An 18,848-nucleotide genomic window follows, 5' to 3' on the forward strand; every position below is an offset into this window, starting at 1 on the left:
AGCAGATTTATTAACTTGCATATACATGTTCTTTTGGTTCTCCCAAGTCACTATCTGTCATCTTTAGCTACTCATATATAAGGCTGCTTATGTTGCGTAATTTCAAGTAGCGAATCTTGTTCACCAAATGTGCAGTTTTCAGCCTCAGGCATTTGGCACCGTATATAAAAGCTTCAGGTTTCTCCAGCTGCACATACCAGTTCATCCAGGCTCCACACTTAGACTCTGGTTTTTAAGGGTAAGATTAAGATCTTTACTTTCCAGTAACTTTCTGTGCAAGTTGATTAACACTTGATACTTAATAACTAGTTATGTGTTATATTTAATATATAATAGCAGGAAGTGACTGTTCAGATGTAGATGTGGGGTGTAAGAGGTGGCACTTATTTACTTTATTATTGCTTTTATTATTTTTTATGCAGAACTAACTTCATTTGGTGGAAATGAGTTAAAATGAGAAACTTCGTGGTTGGATTTAATCACCTCTTGGAATTAAACTGAGGCCTAAAATCTTTGTTGTGGTTATGAAATAGGTTCAATCAGGATGAGTAGCTTGAGGAAAAATAGGCTGGCATGGTTTGGTTATCGTGAGAAAAATCTTGTTAATTTAATATAATTGCTGGTTGTGAAGACTACAACAGAAATATAAATTATCATCACCAAGGCGGTTCTGTTTTTACTGGCATTTGTCTGTCCATAAACATGTCAGTATCCACAGTTTGAGAAAATGACAGCAGATGAAACTTTAACCCGTAAAGACCTAGTGTGATGTTTGTGTCAGTTCCCAAATGAATATTTCTCTCTATTTAACCTTTTATTACCTCCGCCAAGGAGGTTATGTTTTTGCCAGGGTCTGTCTGTCTGTCTGTCTGTCTGTCTGTCCGTTAGTGTGCAACATAACTCAAAAGGTTATGGACAGATTTTGATGAAACTTTCAGGGTTTGTTGGAAATGGGATAAGGAAGAAATGATTAAATTTTGGTGGTGATCGGGGGTGGGGGGCCCACGGGGGGGGGGGGCGCAGACCACAAAATTTCATCAAAATCTGTCCATAACTTTTTGAGTTATGTTGTACACTAACAGACAGACAGACAGACAAACAAACAAACCCTGGCAAAAACATAACCTCCTTGGCGTGGGGTGGCCCACGGGGGGGGCCACTGATCAGCCTTGGCGAAGGTGTGCGCTCTCCGAGTGCTTCTAGTTATATAATTTATCACCATATGTAGTAATATTATCCTCTGTATTTTGCATTTTTTCAGTGAAAATCCAGGATTTTCTTGTATATAGTTTACTGATCGTACAGATCTTCATAAAAGCTCAGATTAAGTTGAGGGTTATTATATCAAAAACAGAAAAGTGAAGAAAAACAGACTTTTTAGGCAAATCTATCAATATCTGAACATTAACCAAGTTTCTCCATCCACTGTCATAGATGCAACTCTATGGGTTTTACTGGTGAATCAGTGTTGTAGATGACAGTGTTTCCACGTTCACTACGGAGCCTCTGAACGTCCAAATGGGTCATATCTGATGACCATGAAAAGACGAAAAACTATATTTTCCACCAGTTATTTACATGGATTGATAGGGTTAGTGGATCAGAAGTTATTAAACAGTTTAGATCAGTAATGCTTTTGGTTGCCAGTGGATGTTTGGGTCTTTCCGGGTTAAGAGATGAAACAATAAAAAACAGAAAGTTTGATTTCCAAAAATGTTGAAGGGAAAGGTCACAGTAATTGTGGTCTAGAAGGCTAGAGAAGTGGAGTGTTACTGAAGAGTTGCTGGTTCCATTTCTTGAACCAGGCAGAGAAATTGTTGGGTAACATGCCCTTGAGCAAGGCATTTAACCTCCCATTTCTTCCCGGGGCACCTGATGTGGCAGCCCATTCCTTCTAATCTGCAAAGTGTGGTGTGTTCCTGCATGTTCAGCTAATGATGAGTTAAATACAGAGGTTCAGTTTCAGAGTGTTGCATTTATTTTACTGTATGTCCCAAAAAAAAAATTACAATCAGACTTTCTTCAATGATAACTTTAAAAATAGTGAATCAATCAAAATGCTATTTCAGGGCATGAAACTGTAACTTATTACCTACATCTTGCAGAAAACCCCATTCAATTTGCTTCAGCGGTCACAGAGAAATGGGGATCTTTGTAAAGCAGGTCAGAAGTCCCTTCCCACCAAGTTTTGTAAGGAGATGCGTTGTCCATTGTGTTGACGTCTTAATAATACGAAGTTGTTCATTGTGTTCTTGCACAAAAATATCTCTTTTGAAAAGGTGACTGCTTGTTTCTTTTCATTTTCAACTGATGAAATTAACAAGGAATTACATCAAAAAGGAAGCAGATTTCTGAGTTTTGCAAATCTTGGTAAGGTGTGAAAATGAATGATTAAACAAAGATATTAAATCTTTCAACAACAAAACCTCACATGAGTACACACCACTGATATAATGTTATGCAGAGAATTTGAATGCATTTGTTAGCTGCCCTGTCAGTTGTGAGCAAAATATTTTCATTCATATAGATGCAAAGAGCATCCAAGTGCCAAACTTGGAAGAAATGAACCCATGACATGCTTTACAAAGATCCACATTTCCCTGTGACCACTGAACCAAATGAAATGGGGTTTTCTGCAAGATGTAGGTAACAAGTTACAGTTTCATACCCTGAAATAGCATTTAGATTATTTAATTATTTTGAAAGTTATGAATGTGGAAATTCCAGTTGTATACATATGGCATAGTGACAAATAAAGATTCTCAAAATCACAATGTTTTCTGTACAGATTTCTTTCAAGTTTAAACTTAAGCTTTTCCTCTAGAATGTCAAATCAAATCTTGTCTAAATGCAGATATTGATCATACTATGCTGAACTGTCATGGTAGAGGTTTATGTCCTCTGACTGATTCTTTTTATTAATCTCCAAAGCAACATTTTGATGTCATGATTCTTTTTGACTGATCGTAGCCTCTGACATCACAGCACAATGACGGCTCCTGGTGTGTGTATGAGCATCTTGAATGCACGTCACTCCAAAGATGGCCGTAGGACCGTCACCAATCCTGAGAAGTTCCTCAACCAAGACTACCAGCAGCTGAAACAGTACTGTCTGATCCGCCGAGTCAGGTACATAGATGACATGTTCCCTCCAGACAAAACCTCCATCGGCGAGGACATACTGACCCCTTCAGACTTGAACCGAGTACAATGGCTGAGACCGGCGGTGAGTGTTTCAGGTTGAAAGTGCACATGTGATCTTATATTAAACTAACAGCTGATGCTTAACCCATAAAGACCCAGTGTTACTTTTGTGTCAGTTCCCAAATGAAATTTTCTCTATTTTTAACCTTTCTTAACTGATTTATCATTCTAATATTATGCTCTGTATTTTGCATTTTCAAGTATAAACTATATTTCATTCACTGATCATGTAGATGTTTATAAATACTCAGATTAAAGTTGAGGGCTATTATATCCGAAACAGAAAAAACTGAATAAAATGTGACTTTTTAGGTAAAGGTAAGTGTCTCTATCCACTGTCATTGATCCAACTCCATGGGTTTTACTGGTGAATCAATGATGTAGAAGATGACAGTGTTTCCACGTTCACTACAGAGCCTCTGAACATCCAAATGGGTCATAACTGATGACCATGAAAAGATGACAAACTGCATTTTATACCAATTATTTACATGTATTGATAGGATTTGTGGATCAACAGGAATTAAACAGTTTAGATCAGTGGATGATTTTGTTTGTTGGTAGATGTTTGGATCTTTATGGGTTAAACAGACACATACATTGTCATTGAACAGACAACCAGGGGGCCAAAGTGCTTCATTATAAATATAGACACAAAACCATGTGTAAAACTAAAAAGTGTGCTGCTGTCGTTTAGCTGTTGGTATCAAAAACATGATGTATGTTGAAGAATAAGATACTGATACTTATCATTGTTCAGTGGGTTAAATAGGGATTTAAAATGATATCATTAAAAAGACTAGTGTCAATATTTCTTTTTCAGAAAATTGTTTCCAATCCATCTTTTGTTGTTGATGGGGTCTCCAGATTTGACTTTGGACAAGGCATGGTTGGTAAGAAAACTACAAACATTTGTTGCTTTCAGTAAATCAATGCATCTTACAGTACAACTGCAGACAGCAGGCAGAGATAAGAACTCCACTGGTTAGACTCATACATGCTAATTGTTGAGGGGAGTTGGGAATTAGTGAGTCAGTCATTATCTGAACTTTGCGTCGAGTCATGGGAACATTATATCTACTGTTGTTGTTTCTCATCAGTTATTTGTGAATGAACACAATCTAGGGCAAAGTCATGGTGAGGCCTTTTTTCCAGTAAATGGATGCTATTTGTAACAAGTGGTGTCAGACACAACAAACCCCCCACCCCACACGTATTGTAGCTTATTTTGGCATTGATCCAGCTGATGTCAGCATATCAGTGGCCTCTATATACGTATGTGCCAAGTTTGAAGTAAACTGAAACAAAATTGATGTTTTTATAGCCATTTGAGATGTTGCCCATTATAAGTAAATAGGAGAAGAAAAAAGATATTAAAAAAAATCAGAAAAAATGTGAACTTTGACCTATTTTTCTCAAAATCTAATCACATCTATTCTGGGTCACTGGCAATCTATAAACCCAATTTGGTATGAATTCAGCCAACAGTTTTGCTGCTACAGACATGTGAAACTTCGCCCATTATAAGTAAAAAGTCCTGAGACGAGCCAACATCAAATAAATGTTCTGCCCCTCTGCTTGCATTTCCTGTGTAATCTACAGCCTGTGTATTTTACTGTCATGCCTCAGTATACTTTTCTGACAAGTCAGTGCAAATATTTTTCAGGAGACTGCTGGCTTCTTGCATCTATTGGTGCTCTGACGTTCCAGGATCACATCTTCCAGCAGGTTGTCCCTCTAGAGCAAACATTTGATGACGACGACTACTGCGGGTTGTTCCACTTCAGGGTGAATACACAGCACTGTCTGGTATTCTGATAACACTGAAGCAGCTCTTAATTTATCTAATCAAGACATTTACAATTTCCTTTCAGTTCTGGAGATTTGGGAGGTGGGTTGATGTTATCATTGATGACAAGTTGCCCACAATCAATGGCCGTCTAATCTTCGTTCACTCCAAAGACCTGACTGAATTCTGGCCTGCTTTGCTGGAGAAAGCATATGCCAAGTATGGAAAAGCAAAGTGTTGTTTCTCAGTTTTTGACTTTTTTCAGAAGTCACTGAATGTACCATCCATCTGCTTCTGTTAGGGTGTGTGGTTCTTATTCAGACATGAACGCTGGAACTCCAGCTGAGGCTCTGGTGGACTTCACCGGTGGCGTTCACATGTGTGTGAACCTCTCACATCCCCCTCCAAACCTGTGGGATCTGATGCTCAGAGCTGGACAGTCCAAATCACTGATGGGATGTGGTACTCATCAGGGGGTAAGCATGAAGATTGGTTGGTATTGTCTGCCTGAACAGTGGTGAGTGACAGGTGGGTGTAACAGGTTTAGAGTTCCTACCTCTTTGTCGTAGGCTTAACTAAACACACCATCAAGCCGGAGGGAGGAAAAGGGACTACTTTTTTTCTTGAAGGGACCCCAATTGGCTGCGACATTTGTTGGCATGTATGAACAGGAATACACACCTCTGTCTTTTTAAAAGTAATTATAAAGTCTGTCGCTCTGCCTGAAGGTTGTATTTATGCATGTCACCACACTACTACATGTCTACCGCCTCTTAGGGCTAAGAAAAGCTTGCAATGCAAGATAAACTCTTTTAAATAATTACAACTGATTTTGGAATGTATTCATACTGAGCATCAATGAGAAGGACCAGGATGTCAGTGATGTTTAACTGTTTATAAGACACATGACACGAGGAACTTGAGAAATGTTTAGTTCTATACACATTTCATTTGACATTTAGGGATAAAAACCAGTTCTGTTCCTAGTGCCTTGCATTTTTCCTCCTCAACCCCCGTAGGTTAAGGTAAACACTTGTATTATATATAATAATTTACTGAAGTACTTCCCTGTCACATGTGATTTACTTAAACAAGTAATTAAACCTTAAGAAGCTTTTGCAGAAACTGAACTGGCACAAATTAAATAAAAATACATTATGTAATTCACAAGGCATTAGCTAAGGGTGGAATTCACTGCAAACTGAGCTGCCAGTCAAACAGTATTTTGAGGTGCGTCTGCAATTTACAGGTTAGAGAGAATATTCATACATTTGATGCCTTTTAATGCAAATAAGCTTTGATGCAACCTTTCATAAATGGTCAGTGCAAAGTGCGATGTGTAGTTAGTCTAATGCAATGAAATTACACAGAAAGCTGGAGTTTACTTTAAGAACATTCACTCTACATTCTTTGTATCGCTATCTTTTTCATCAAATCTGTGGGGAGGCAGAAGAAGCAAAACATATAAAAGTTGGTTTGTGGTTATGGAGAGTTCTCTAGGCGCTCATCTTTGCTAAAGTAAAGACACAATTTGAGTGTATCGATCTCTGCACTTTGCATTATGGATACAGATATAGACATGGATATCTGCTGAAATGTGGAGGAAAACAGGAAACACTAGCACATTAAGGACAAATAAGGACAAACAGCATGCAGGAGCAAAACTTTTTGGACATGTTTGCATTAGCGTGCTTTGGAACTCAGAGTTCTATTACGATGAACGATCCATTCTTTGTGGATTTAGTGTGAACTCTGCTTTTAGAACGATAAGAACACGATGTAGCATAATGACCCTAAGGGGCCTCCTTAATCACTGCACTCTAAACTTGATTCCATAAAACTGTGTGAAATGAGCAAAGGCATGTGTTCAGGACATAACATGTTGCTATAATGAACATTCACAGAAAAAGGGTTTGGGAAAAAGAAGGCATTGTAGTTGTCTATAGCAGCAGTCTAATCTTGCATGACAGATGATTATCAGGTTGATACTTGGCTGATGTGATAAGATTTAAGACGTTTCAGACAGAACATAGAATGTACCTCTAGTTCAGGTTGAGAATTTCATGATCAAGCTGACATTTTACCACTGACTTGTTTAGCATGGCTGCAGCTAAATTCATATTTGATTAGCCTTTATATACATCTTTAATTCTTTCTTTATTAAGTCCATCTGATGTTACTTAAACTTCATAATCATAATTATGACTCTGTCACTCTCTTGCAGGAGACGTCTGCTAACACTGTGTTACCAAACGGACTGGTCCAAGGCCATGCTTACACTGTTACTGGTGTCAAACAGGTCAAAACTGTATTTATTTTTAAAAGCTATTCTTTGCTCATAGTGGCTGATGAATAAAGGTGTTTTCTTTGATGACAATAGCTGGTGAGCCAAGGGACTGTAGTGAACCTGGTGCGTTTGTGGAACCCATGGGGCAAAGGAGAGTGGAACGGAGACTGGAGTGACCAGTAAGAATGAGACCCACTCTGGTACACACTACTGAACTTGCTTATGTTTAACTTATATGCTTCTCGGTCATCTCCAATGTGGTATGTTTGGTGAGGTCATGTTTGAGGATAAGCCCCAAACTGTCAACTGTTTATCCAACAAGTGTCAATAAAATCACTAAATGTAAGTGATGTTGTTTATTTTATGTCTGATATTACTCTATTGCAATATACAGTATCTACAGTATACTGCAGCTGAATAGGTATCATTCAGGGATTAGTCGTCTGGCCAACGTTTACTCATAAAATGTGACAAAACCCCCAATCTGTACTTGTTCTTCTAGTTCAATAGATGGGAGCATTATAGTAGTTTTCCATTCATTTCTACACAGATTTAAACATTTCTGTTAACAAATATATCAAATTATCATCAGCAAAATCCAGGATATAATTTGCGCAATGGGTCTCCATGTGCCTCTGGGGTCATTTTGTTTTACAGCAGCATTTTTAAAAAAATATCACTTACATTACAATGGTATGGAGAGACATTTGTTTCTTTATTCATCAATCAAATAGAATAGATTTGTAATCAAAAAAGAGATTTAAGAGCAAAAGACAGTAAGTGGCAAAAAAAAAAAAAAAAGATAATTTTGCTTATAAATCAGTCCTCTTTGCTTGCGAGTTAAAAGCTTTTGCTCTCAAATCTCTTTTTTGGTTGAAAATCTATTCTAGTTGATTGATGAATAAAGAAACAAATGTCTTTCCATACAATGTATTTTGGCTGCTGAGTTGAAAAGTACGTTAAGTTAAGTTCAATGTTTGTTCACATTCAATTTCAAATACAGGGGAAACCAGAGGCGGCTGCTCATCTTTCAGACAGGGGAAGCTCACTGCCAGCTTACATCCAAAAAAAAAAAAAAAAAAAAAAAAAAAAAAAAAAAAAAAAAAAAAGTCAAGTTATTTAAATATAAATTCGGCCATCTGTTCCTTTTTAAGAAAATGGTCGTGTCGTACCAAGTAAACAAGAAAACGTTGAAACTATGTTAAATTGAAACAAGATAGTACAATGAGTGTGTTTTATTTACAGTGCAAGAAATGAACAAGTAATTTAATAGTGGTTTCTCTGATTTCACAGCAGAATGTGCGACGGTATTAAACTGAACTGTGTCAGTGAAGGAGTAGATCTGAAAATAGCTGTCAATCAAACGGGATTCAGCCTTTTGACTGATCCTCCAATCAGCACATAGAATCCTGGCGTCCAGCCCGCCCAAGCTCCGCCCACAGCTCCATTCACACCCAGAGACACCCGGCGTCCGGGGGCGGGACAACATTGTGGCATTTATCCAATTACTGTCCAGTTTAGAGTCAATGAAAAAAAACTGTTCCACTCAGTCCCATTGAAGTGCATGGACGCTGAGCGTCTACGGGCAAATGCACTGTGCAGAGATCGAATGAGAAAACAGCGCAACGGGAATGTATGAGAAGTGAACAACATCAAGTCCGTTGATTTGTGATAAAGCTGATTCTGAACGAACTCGTCTGTGAGATGAACGTGTTCTAACACATTTGTAGTCAATGAAATGTCAACACAACCGTACATATTTAACCATTTAATTTTCATAATTTTAGGGGAAGCCGGGCTTCCCTTGCAGTCTGTGAGAAATTGCCACTGGAGGAAGCCCTTTTCCCATTAGCACAGTTGCTTAATAGTAGGAGCGAAATACATATTAAAATAAATAAAAATTAATGAGAAAAGATGCAACCTATTGCTGTTTTGTTTCAGCCTCCTGACTTTTAGATTAACTGTAACAGGTGTTTCCTGCTGAGTTCCAACCCAAGCTGAGATCATTTCCAACAAAGATTTTTCCTTTAGTTTTACAGAGAATCTCCTGGCTCCAAACCTCAGGTCTAACCTAAATTTTAAAGAGCAAAGCCATGATCTGGACGTGCAGGAGCATTTTGTGACATGCTCTGACACAGGCAGTCTTTAAAGAATAGAGCAAAATAATACCCAGTTGCATAACTTCCTCTTCTTACACTGACATATTATCTCTACAGGTCACCTCTGTGGCAAACAGTGAGTCCTCAAGACCGTGAGATGTGCCGTGAAGTGGCTGATGATGGAGAGTTTTGGTAAGAATATTTCATCAAAAAAATAGGAATGTGAAATTATGAGACACAGAAGAAAAACACTTGGATTCTTATAAACTGTACTGATCCATAAAGCCTCAGCAGTAGTTTGTGTTTAGTGCTTAATATCACACATTAAAATCTGTGTGTTATGTAAGTTCTTCTCTAATGTCACCAGGATGCTCATGGAAGACTTCTGTAAATTCTACTCGGATCTTGACATCTGCTGCCTGTGTCCTGAATTCCTTGATGGAAGCTCCTCATGCCACTGGAACACCTCCTTCTATGAGGGCAGATGGGTTGCAGGAACCACTGCTGGAGGATGCATGAATAACATGGGTACTTTAAGGAAATGTGGACTCACCTCTGTGAGGGTTATTACAATCGCACCATAGTGGACATGGTCTAACAGGGCTGAAGGTCTGCAATGGCTGACTGACTAGTAGGCATTTTACAATTTGGATCAAACATTACAGAAAAGGTCACATATAATGAAAGGCAACTGTCTGAACCTGTCTCATCAAAGCAGTTCACGAAGAGTTTAGCCAGAGACATGCCAAAGAACTGACATCAAGAAATTTAAGCTAAGAAACAACAAACGCCACAAGAAACTAAGTCAGCTACATGAACTTAAAAACACTCATGCAAATAAATACGTGTGCATTGACGTGCCTTTGCAATAGAATCCATACAATGTACTGCATTGTCAAAAACACGTAAATATCTAGAGATTAAATAGTATAGGAGAGATTTAAGACAGCTCTACTACCTCCATCAACATGAGAACCTGTAAGCATGCACAGACTGTAACCTGAGTACCAAGACAGTCTGTCACACTGAATACAAGCTGAATACAATGACAAACTTGATAACTTTTCACTCAGAAGTTAAACAGTGCAGTGCATTCACTTATACACTATGCATTTAAGGAACACTGATAAACAGCTCCATTCACTTCAGTCTTATGAATAAAAGCACTACTGACACATGCATGTTTTTGCCCAGTTTTATAGATGATTCAAGGAACCACTGCTGGAGGATGAATGAGAAATATGGGTACTTTAAGGAAATGTAAACTTCATATTATTACCCTAGTCCCTGCAAGTGTATTTCAATTAGTTCTGTGTTTGTATACGTGTGTAACTCAGACACTAAATGACATTTCAAGTTGAAAATTGAGTGAGTCCTATATAGAAAATGGCTAAAATCCGGATCAAGATCTAAACTGTATATATTTTTAAGGGATTCATCACCATTCAGAGATGGGGTACTTTTTGATACTTTTATGACTGTCTTGGGAATAAGGGAAAATATTTCCCCCATTGCCTTACAGAGAGCTTCTGGACTAATCCACAGTATCGAGTGAAGATTGAAAGCTTACTTGGTGACTGCGCCAAGACCCAGGGAGGAAAAAACATGCTGGTGTCTCTCATGCAAAAACCCGACAAGAGGAACAGACGTCTGGTCCAAAATCTGCATATCGGATTTTCAGTATTTGAGGTACGTTATCCTTTTTATTTGTGAAACAACACTCATATGACTGTACTCTCTGCTGTATGTTAGACACAGATATATGAAGTATCTGTCATCTGGAAGTAATCATATGAAATGAAAAGGAAAATAAAAACACAAAAGAGTAATTTCTTTCTTTCTTTCTTTCTTTCTTTTTTTTTTTTTTTTTTTGAATGCTCATTTCTACTGACTTCCTCCAAGGTCCCAGATGAAGTAAGTTCAATTTTGATACCTAATCACGTCTAAGGAACAGACTGACTCTAAAATACAGTTCAGAAAATAAACAAACTTAAAAAATAAAAATTAAAAAATCAATATTACAGTACAAGAGAGAGATGGGGAAGTTTCCACAGTCTTTCTTCAAGACGAACAGACCTGTTGTACAAACAAAACCCTACATGGATGCCCGTGAGGTGATGGAGTTCATGATGTTGAAGCCAGGCGACTACCTGATTGTGCCATCTACTTTTGGACCCAATGAGACAGCGTCCTTCCTCCTGACCATCCTCGCCAAGGCAGAGACCCATGTCCAGTTAGTTACCCTATTGAACCATTACTGACTTCTATTGTTTTAGACCCAAAACCAGTTTATATCCCATATTCCACAGTCTGAGTAATGTCCTCATTTCACCTTTTCTGTCACATCAGTGAGAATTCTGGAGGCCATAATCATGAACATAAACATGCTGAAGAGGTGTGTACAATGTAAAGATGTGTCACTGATGTGTGAACATGATCATTACAATAAGTATAAATACAGACACTGACTTTACATAACGTCTATTTTTTTTTTTTTTTTTTTTTTACAGCCCATGGCAGTTGAAAATGGAGGGAATGACGACAATAAGAAAACCTTCTTCCGGCAGTTCTCTGACAAGGTAACTGGTATTTAATGATACATGAAAATACAGCATGTTAATATTAAAACATATGCCATTTTTCTTATTATCCTATTCTTTGTGATTTTAGAGCTACTTCTGTACGTTTAGAGCTATTAAATGATGTATCCCTGTAAGTTGAATGTTAAAGTCTGAATATAAAGATCATCAAAACCGCCAACATATAAGCAGGAGACTCTTTGGCTGGAAACAAAATGCAGTGTTTCATTCTTTCAAGATGTATTTTACAGAAAGCTTCTTAAATGCTGTCAGTACTGAAGTTAATCCCTGTCATTATGTTGTTTTCATCAAATTTCTAGTATGAAGAAGTTGATGCTGAGCAGCTTCAGAAACTTCTGAATGAAAACATCCTGAAAGGTTTGAACTCTAAGATATTCACACATTCAAACTTTGCATTAGTGATCATTTTGTACTGTTTACGTCTTTGTTTCTATTCATTTTAGGAGACCTTAAAGCTGGAGGCTTCAGCGTTGATGCCTGTCGTAGTATGGTAGCTCTGATGGACGTATCCTCTGTCCTGATGTTTGTCAGTTGTTGTTTGAGAAACATTCAAACACTCTTTACATATTCCTCCTTTTGAGCTGCTGAACAGCTTAAGTGCATCTAGTAAATATACGTTGCATAATGTTTGTGAATGCGTACAGGCTGAAACCTGCCTGTTTTTTGTCATCCCCAAATCCCATCCCTCGATTTTAAATGTCAGATTCTGACATGACACAACATGTGCAGGTTTTAATACCTTAATGTTTGGGTACTAGACCTCAATTACAGGCAAACTGAACAGTCAAGAATTTGTTCGTCTGTGGAAGAAGGTTGTCACCTATAAGGTAAACAAATGAATTTGTAATAACTTAAGTTTGGACACATGACTATTTTACTCTGTATTAGTGCTGATGGTAACTTAGTGATCAGGGGTTACAACTTAATAAATTCTTTCCATAAAAAGGTTCTGTGCAGAATATAAGAGCCATAGTAGATAGTCAATAAGGCCCGTTAGAGCTGGAAATTCAACATTTTCTCTCTGAAATCAGAATAGGGCTCTGAATTTGTTTGTATACAGGTTTTCAAGACTTTTCAGCTGTTGTTCTGATGTTATGTTATTTTGATGAAATAATTAAAATAGTTATGTTGCTTACTACATTTTAAGAGGGTAGCCAGTCATCTGTAACCTAATGCATCTATATTTTAAAAGCCAAGTGGCCTCTGTGTGCATGTATGTGTCTCAGGATTCAGACAAAATCCAGAAAGAGCAGACTGCTGCAGTTTGGCATACATTTGTATTTTTGGTCAAGGAACACACTAGTGGAAACGGCAACTTGATAGGACCAATATTTTGGGAGATATTAGTAATTTTGGAATACAAGGGCCTTACAATCACGTTGCTATACCCACAGCGCTTTGGCGGTGACTGCTGGACAAATGCGGTACAGCATGCATGAATACACAACAGCATAAAAACTACCACATCTAGAACCTGTGGATCCCCACAGGTCAATGCACTAGTTACAAATAGAACTATCCAACACTGGTCCAGTCCTGGTTTGTGTGTTTTTGCTGTTTTATTGAACTGACTATAATCTTTCTCTAAACAGGACATTTTCTTCCGCACTGATGTATCAAGAACTGGAACACTGTCACTGAGTGAGCTGAGGAATGCAATCATGGCAATAGGTAGAAATAATGCACCTACTGCTTTACCATGCACGCCGACCATGATGAGCTTAGCATAAAAAAAGAAAGGAAATTCAGTCCTGAACTTACATTCATCCTTTTCACATTAAAATGCATGAAAGAGACATTAAATATCACAATAAATACTTTAATATCATGTATTTGAAGTTGAGTTTTACTCTAGTATGGGTTGTATTATTAGGGGGATACATATTTATTTAATTTACTCATAGTTATACCTGTGCCTGGTAACTATCATCTCAAATTCAGCAAATATATTCATTGCAGTCTTTTCTTCTATGCACATTTTTCCAAGGAATGAGAGTCAGTGACGACATGCTCAATCTGATGGCTCTGCGTTACGGTGCATCCACTGGACACATGACACTGGAGAGCTTCATCAGTCTGGTCCTGCGATTTGAATGCATGTACAGTAAGTATTTATACAACAAAAAAACAATACTGTCTACCATAAATAACAAATAAATTCAGAGTAAGGTGAAATTGGTGGGTGTGAGAATCTGGTGGTGAATGGAAGTAGTAAAAGCATGTCAAATACCACTGGCCATTTTATTAGGCATATCTGTTTAAAAAATGTCAAACTGGACAAGCACATGGCAACAGCTCAAAGCAAGCATGATGTGGTAAAGTTCAAGCTGAACATCAGGATGTAGAAGAAAGGTGACTGAAGTGACTTTGAATGTGGCATGGATGTTGGTGTCAGACGGGCTGGTCTCAGTACTTGAGAAACGCCTAATCTAATGGCATTTACACACACAACAATCCCTAAGGTTTGTAGAAAACAGCCTGGAAAATATAAGCTGCAGGTTTGAGCTGATAAAAAGATAACAGTAACTCAACTATATCACTGGTTACCAGTGATGTTTGCAGAGGAGGAACCTTGAATGCACATGTCAAACCTTAAAGCAGATGAGCTACGGCAACAGCATACACACAGCACATAGAGATGTACCTAATAAAGTGGCCAATGAACCCTGACATTCTGACCAGACTCCAGTGTTACAAAATCTGTAACACAGACAGTAGTAAAAAAAAAAAAAAAAAAAAAAAAAAAAAAAAAGTGATATATACTGCCCTCTACTGACAACATACTGTCATGTCACATATTGTGACAGATAAAATTTTGATTAAAAAACATGAAGCTGTTATTTAACCCTTTCATGCATTAATAATGAGAACCTTATTTAAGATTTTTTTCTTCAGTGTTTTTATTCCTCCCTAGGCATGGAAAAAAAAACAATGTGATCAAGTTTGTTTGTTTGTTTTTTTCATAGGGTTACAAAAATGTCCATGCATTTAACTTTTGAAATAAAGATACATGTTTAAAACCCAATATCAGAAAGTGACATGAAAACAATGAAATAAATAAAATCTGATGTTTTCTCACATTTTAATATATTCTAATGCTAGTTATTACTATTTTCATGGAAATCATATGAAAAAAAAAAAATTCTAACAAATAACAATTGATTAACGCTGAAACATGTTAGTGCAGATCAGGTTCATCCAGAACAGTAAAGTTTCAGTAATGGTCTGAATATCAGTGTATGGGATGATGCATAAGTGCCCACTGTGTTGGCTGATATGGAACTAAAACAACAAAACCCATGAATATACAAGAGAACAGCTGGAGAATAACTGTCCACTGGAGTGACCAGTATGCATGAAAGGGTTAAAAGAGGCTGACTTTTTTTTTTTTTCATGGAATTTGTCAGACATTATGTACTTGATGTTCATTCTTTTTCAAAGTTCTTTGTGTAATTCTTTTTTCTCTTTAGAAATCTTCAAGCAGTTGTCTGATGGGATGACAATGGCTCTTCGTGAATCAGAGGCAAGTTTTAACAAACTCATCATAACGATATGTCTCAGTAAGATAAATTTCGAAGCTACTGTTGTTACTGTTAAGGTAATTATGTGTATTTTTAGAACATTTCTCAGTGTGTATGCTTTGAGTGTTTGTTGAATTCCTACTGTTTAAAATGCACTGATCATTTCTTCCCTCTTCATTTGCAGTGGATGTACATTTCAATGTACACTTGATCAGATGAAGCTAAAAAGCTGCAGCCTCTATTCATTGTGGATTTACAGGGACAGATGCTGTGGAAAAGAAACAAATCACCTATTCTTCATATGAGCTATTCCACAATGACCTCAAAGGTTCTTTGCTTACTAAGCTAATACAGTATAAGGGATGTCACTACAAAAGTAGAGTACTTGTGTTTAATGTCATGGAAACTTGTCTGTTACACTCACTGTTCAATCACCAAAATATAGGTTGCAATGACAAAAAGCTCAAGATAAAGTTTTGTAATCATAAGGTGTTTTTTCCTGTGACCACTCAAAAACTCTGCATGAGTTAGAACATAATAGCCTGTATTGTCTTTGAATAGTTGAGCATTGGAGTGGAATCTGAAAATTGAGCAGTAACTGACTGACTTGCATTAGTCTGCTTCTACTTTCACTGTAAAATTAAGCAAATAAACACAATATCCAAACAGTTTTCATTGTCTTGGTATATTCCTTTCAGCCATGAACAGAGGTAAATTTTCACTTTAATTTCTGGAGTCTATTTTAGAAATGAGATCACTTTGCTTTTGATTTATTTTATTGTGTGCAATGTGTCTCCCTAAAGCTCTCCATTTATCTGAGTGGTAAAATGTAAATGACTTTTATATGTGCCCCTCAACACTAACTGGAGGAAAATGGGATTGTTTTATAAAACATCGACACCAATAAAAAGTTGATGCCAAGGTTCTAATAGTTTTGGATTTTCCATTATAGTTTAGTTTTATTTAGTTTTGACTTTTTTTTCTCTAATTCAGTTAGTTTTAATTAGTTCTTAGAGCAGGTTTGCTAGTTTCTATTAGTTATTGTTTTTTTTCTGAATGCTTAGTTTTAGTTTAGTTTAGTTTTAGTATTAGTTTTAGTTATTTCATATATTTTATCTTCCGCACCATCCTATTCAAAGAAATTAGTGAGGTGCGAATCAGCGGGTTACTCTGGACACTTTATTTGGGGGTCGTGTTAGGGCGGCTCATTGACTGAGCACAGACACAAACACATGTACAGTACAATGTATAAATTCCCTATAGCAGGTTGGGGGAGGGTGTGATCCATACACAACGTCACTTGCGTGAAAACAATGTGAAGATGTGCAAAGCGTGAGAGGAGATACACAAAGCAGCCAGCAGTTTAACCAGAAAGAAACATATATAACCCAGCTAACCAGCAGTTAAACCGCATAGAAACATATAGAAACATATCTAACCCAGTTCCTCATCAGTAAACCACACCTTAGCAGATATCTCATCTCTTAATCGTCTCCAGTTCCATTATTAGCCAACTTTGCTTCATTTCAGTTCAGCTAGCTGTAGCTAGTACCATCAAATGTTTTTTAACATTCCAACAGGTTCCATACCTCTGTAATTGGATTAGTTTTCATCCTCCTCTTTTCTCCTCTTCTAAACTGTGCAGTTCAGGGCTTGGAAGGCCTTTTCATGGTGATAAACTCTCCAGTTTTTACCTGGATGCTAGTTCAAATCCCTGTCTGACATTGTCACTTAGCTCCGCTCTGTCTCTGTCACTCACGCGCACACACGGTGAGCACAAAAAAAAAAAAAACGACCCCACTCATCACTAAAGTAAATCCCAGACAGGACTCTTCTGTTTTGTCCCAGCTTTAGTCTGTATGTTCCAGGTAAAGTGGGGACCAGAAGACGACTGGAAACCACCAGTGACCAGACATGACAGATTGTGAAGTGTCCTATGATGCTGCTAGCTAAAACTGCTGGTGTGAAATAAACCAATCTGATCTCAATTCGACATTGACAAAGACGAAAACAAAGGGAATTTTATCCATAATTTTATACGTTTTAGTTAGTTTTGTAAGCTCACAATACAGTTTCAGTTACTTATCGTTTTCTTCTTTTAATTAGAGTTTTATTTATTTCAGTGAACGAAAATGTTTTTTCAATTTTAGTTTTCCTCATTTCATTCGTTTTCGTTAACGATTATAACCTTGGTTGATGCTAATTAAAATGTAGTGTTTTTTGATGCAGGACATATTCCAAACCCAGACACTGATGTAAATAAGAAGTAGGTGATCCATGGAATACATTTTATTTCTGCAAAATTTATTCAAGCCTAATTAAATGAAATAATAAAAGGCTGTAATTGAAGAGATGTGGGCAAGAAACTGTAGAAACACAAAATTATTTACTTTTACTGACTGAGTTTCACCTATTCAAGGGTTTAGTTCCTGAGTTTTGACATAAAATAGAACATTTCTGAACACAAATCTTACATAATTTGGTATTTGTGTAATAAAACATGGATAGTAAGCTTTGGAAAAACATTATAGATTCTGTTCATGTTGTGCTGCATGAATGGCCTTAGTCATTTCTTCTCTTCATGTGTCATTTCACTGTAGAACTGCCAATAATGCAATACCTCCTAGAACTGCCATGAGGTCATTTTGACCTTGCACCACTACAAGCTTTATAATAGTAAATTTGGTAGAAATAATGGTAAAAGTTACGGGAATAGTTGGTCTTTTTTTCCTCCCCCAAAAAAACAAAATTTTAAATGAATTTTGCCACATCGGGATTTATTTTAGAAATACAATATAAATTCATTTGAATTAAACTATCAATGCAAAAATACAGGTAATAAAATGTTAGAAAACTGACAAAACAATACAAAAAATTATATTGCTCATGGACATAGAACAGTACAATAATAATAGTCCATTGCTCACATTATAAATGAACATGAATTCAGAAATATTTTCAAAGGGAGAGACCAAAAATGTCAAAAAAAAAAAAAAAAAATGTTGCGGAACCACAGGCCTATTCAGATGTCCCACCTGGAAATTTTTAGTTTTGTGCAGCTTCAGTAAACAAAGCATGCAATGATGCCAGCCAGGTTCAACATGTGCCCTTTCATGGCAACAAAACACACAGGATGCAACCGGAGGATTTTCCTGTGACACTCAAGAAAGCGATAAAAACCCCACTGCGCAAACTCTCACATTACTGCACACTTTGGTTTTTCTTGTTGGTAATAAATGTTACTTCGTGCATCATACAGTTCAATGTACTTTGCTCCTTCTGCATTATTTAGACAATGCAAAGTCATGTTCCAAAGCTTGTGTTTGTCTTTAATCTGAACTGTATCTG

The 18,848-nt window shown here is 37.1% G+C and overlaps 1 protein-coding gene across 1 annotated transcript; it reads left to right on the plus strand.

The window, feature by feature from the left end:
- Positions 1–166: 166 nt before the first annotated feature.
- Positions 167–16,163, plus strand: LOC115413258 (calpain-1 catalytic subunit-like). Its single transcript, XM_030125992.1, has 22 exons — positions 167–238; positions 2,971–3,226; positions 4,028–4,097; positions 4,871–4,992; positions 5,079–5,212; positions 5,295–5,469; positions 7,218–7,292; positions 7,374–7,459; positions 9,497–9,571; positions 9,747–9,907; positions 10,902–11,068; positions 11,282–11,293; positions 11,404–11,612; positions 11,729–11,774; positions 11,890–11,958; positions 12,279–12,336; positions 12,423–12,484; positions 12,738–12,806; positions 13,572–13,650; positions 13,967–14,083; positions 15,450–15,502; positions 15,685–16,163. The coding sequence occupies exons 2-22, from the start codon at positions 2,990–2,992 to the stop codon at positions 15,709–15,711; spliced, it is 2,103 nt and encodes a 700-aa protein (XP_029981852.1). The 5' UTR covers positions 167–238; positions 2,971–2,989; the 3' UTR covers positions 15,712–16,163.
- The last annotated feature ends 2,685 nt before the right edge of the window (positions 16,164–18,848 follow it).

This window comes from Sphaeramia orbicularis, chromosome 22 (assembly GCF_902148855.1).
Source record: "Sphaeramia orbicularis chromosome 22, fSphaOr1.1, whole genome shotgun sequence".
NCBI lineage: Eukaryota > Metazoa > Chordata > Actinopteri > Kurtiformes > Apogonidae > Sphaeramia > Sphaeramia orbicularis.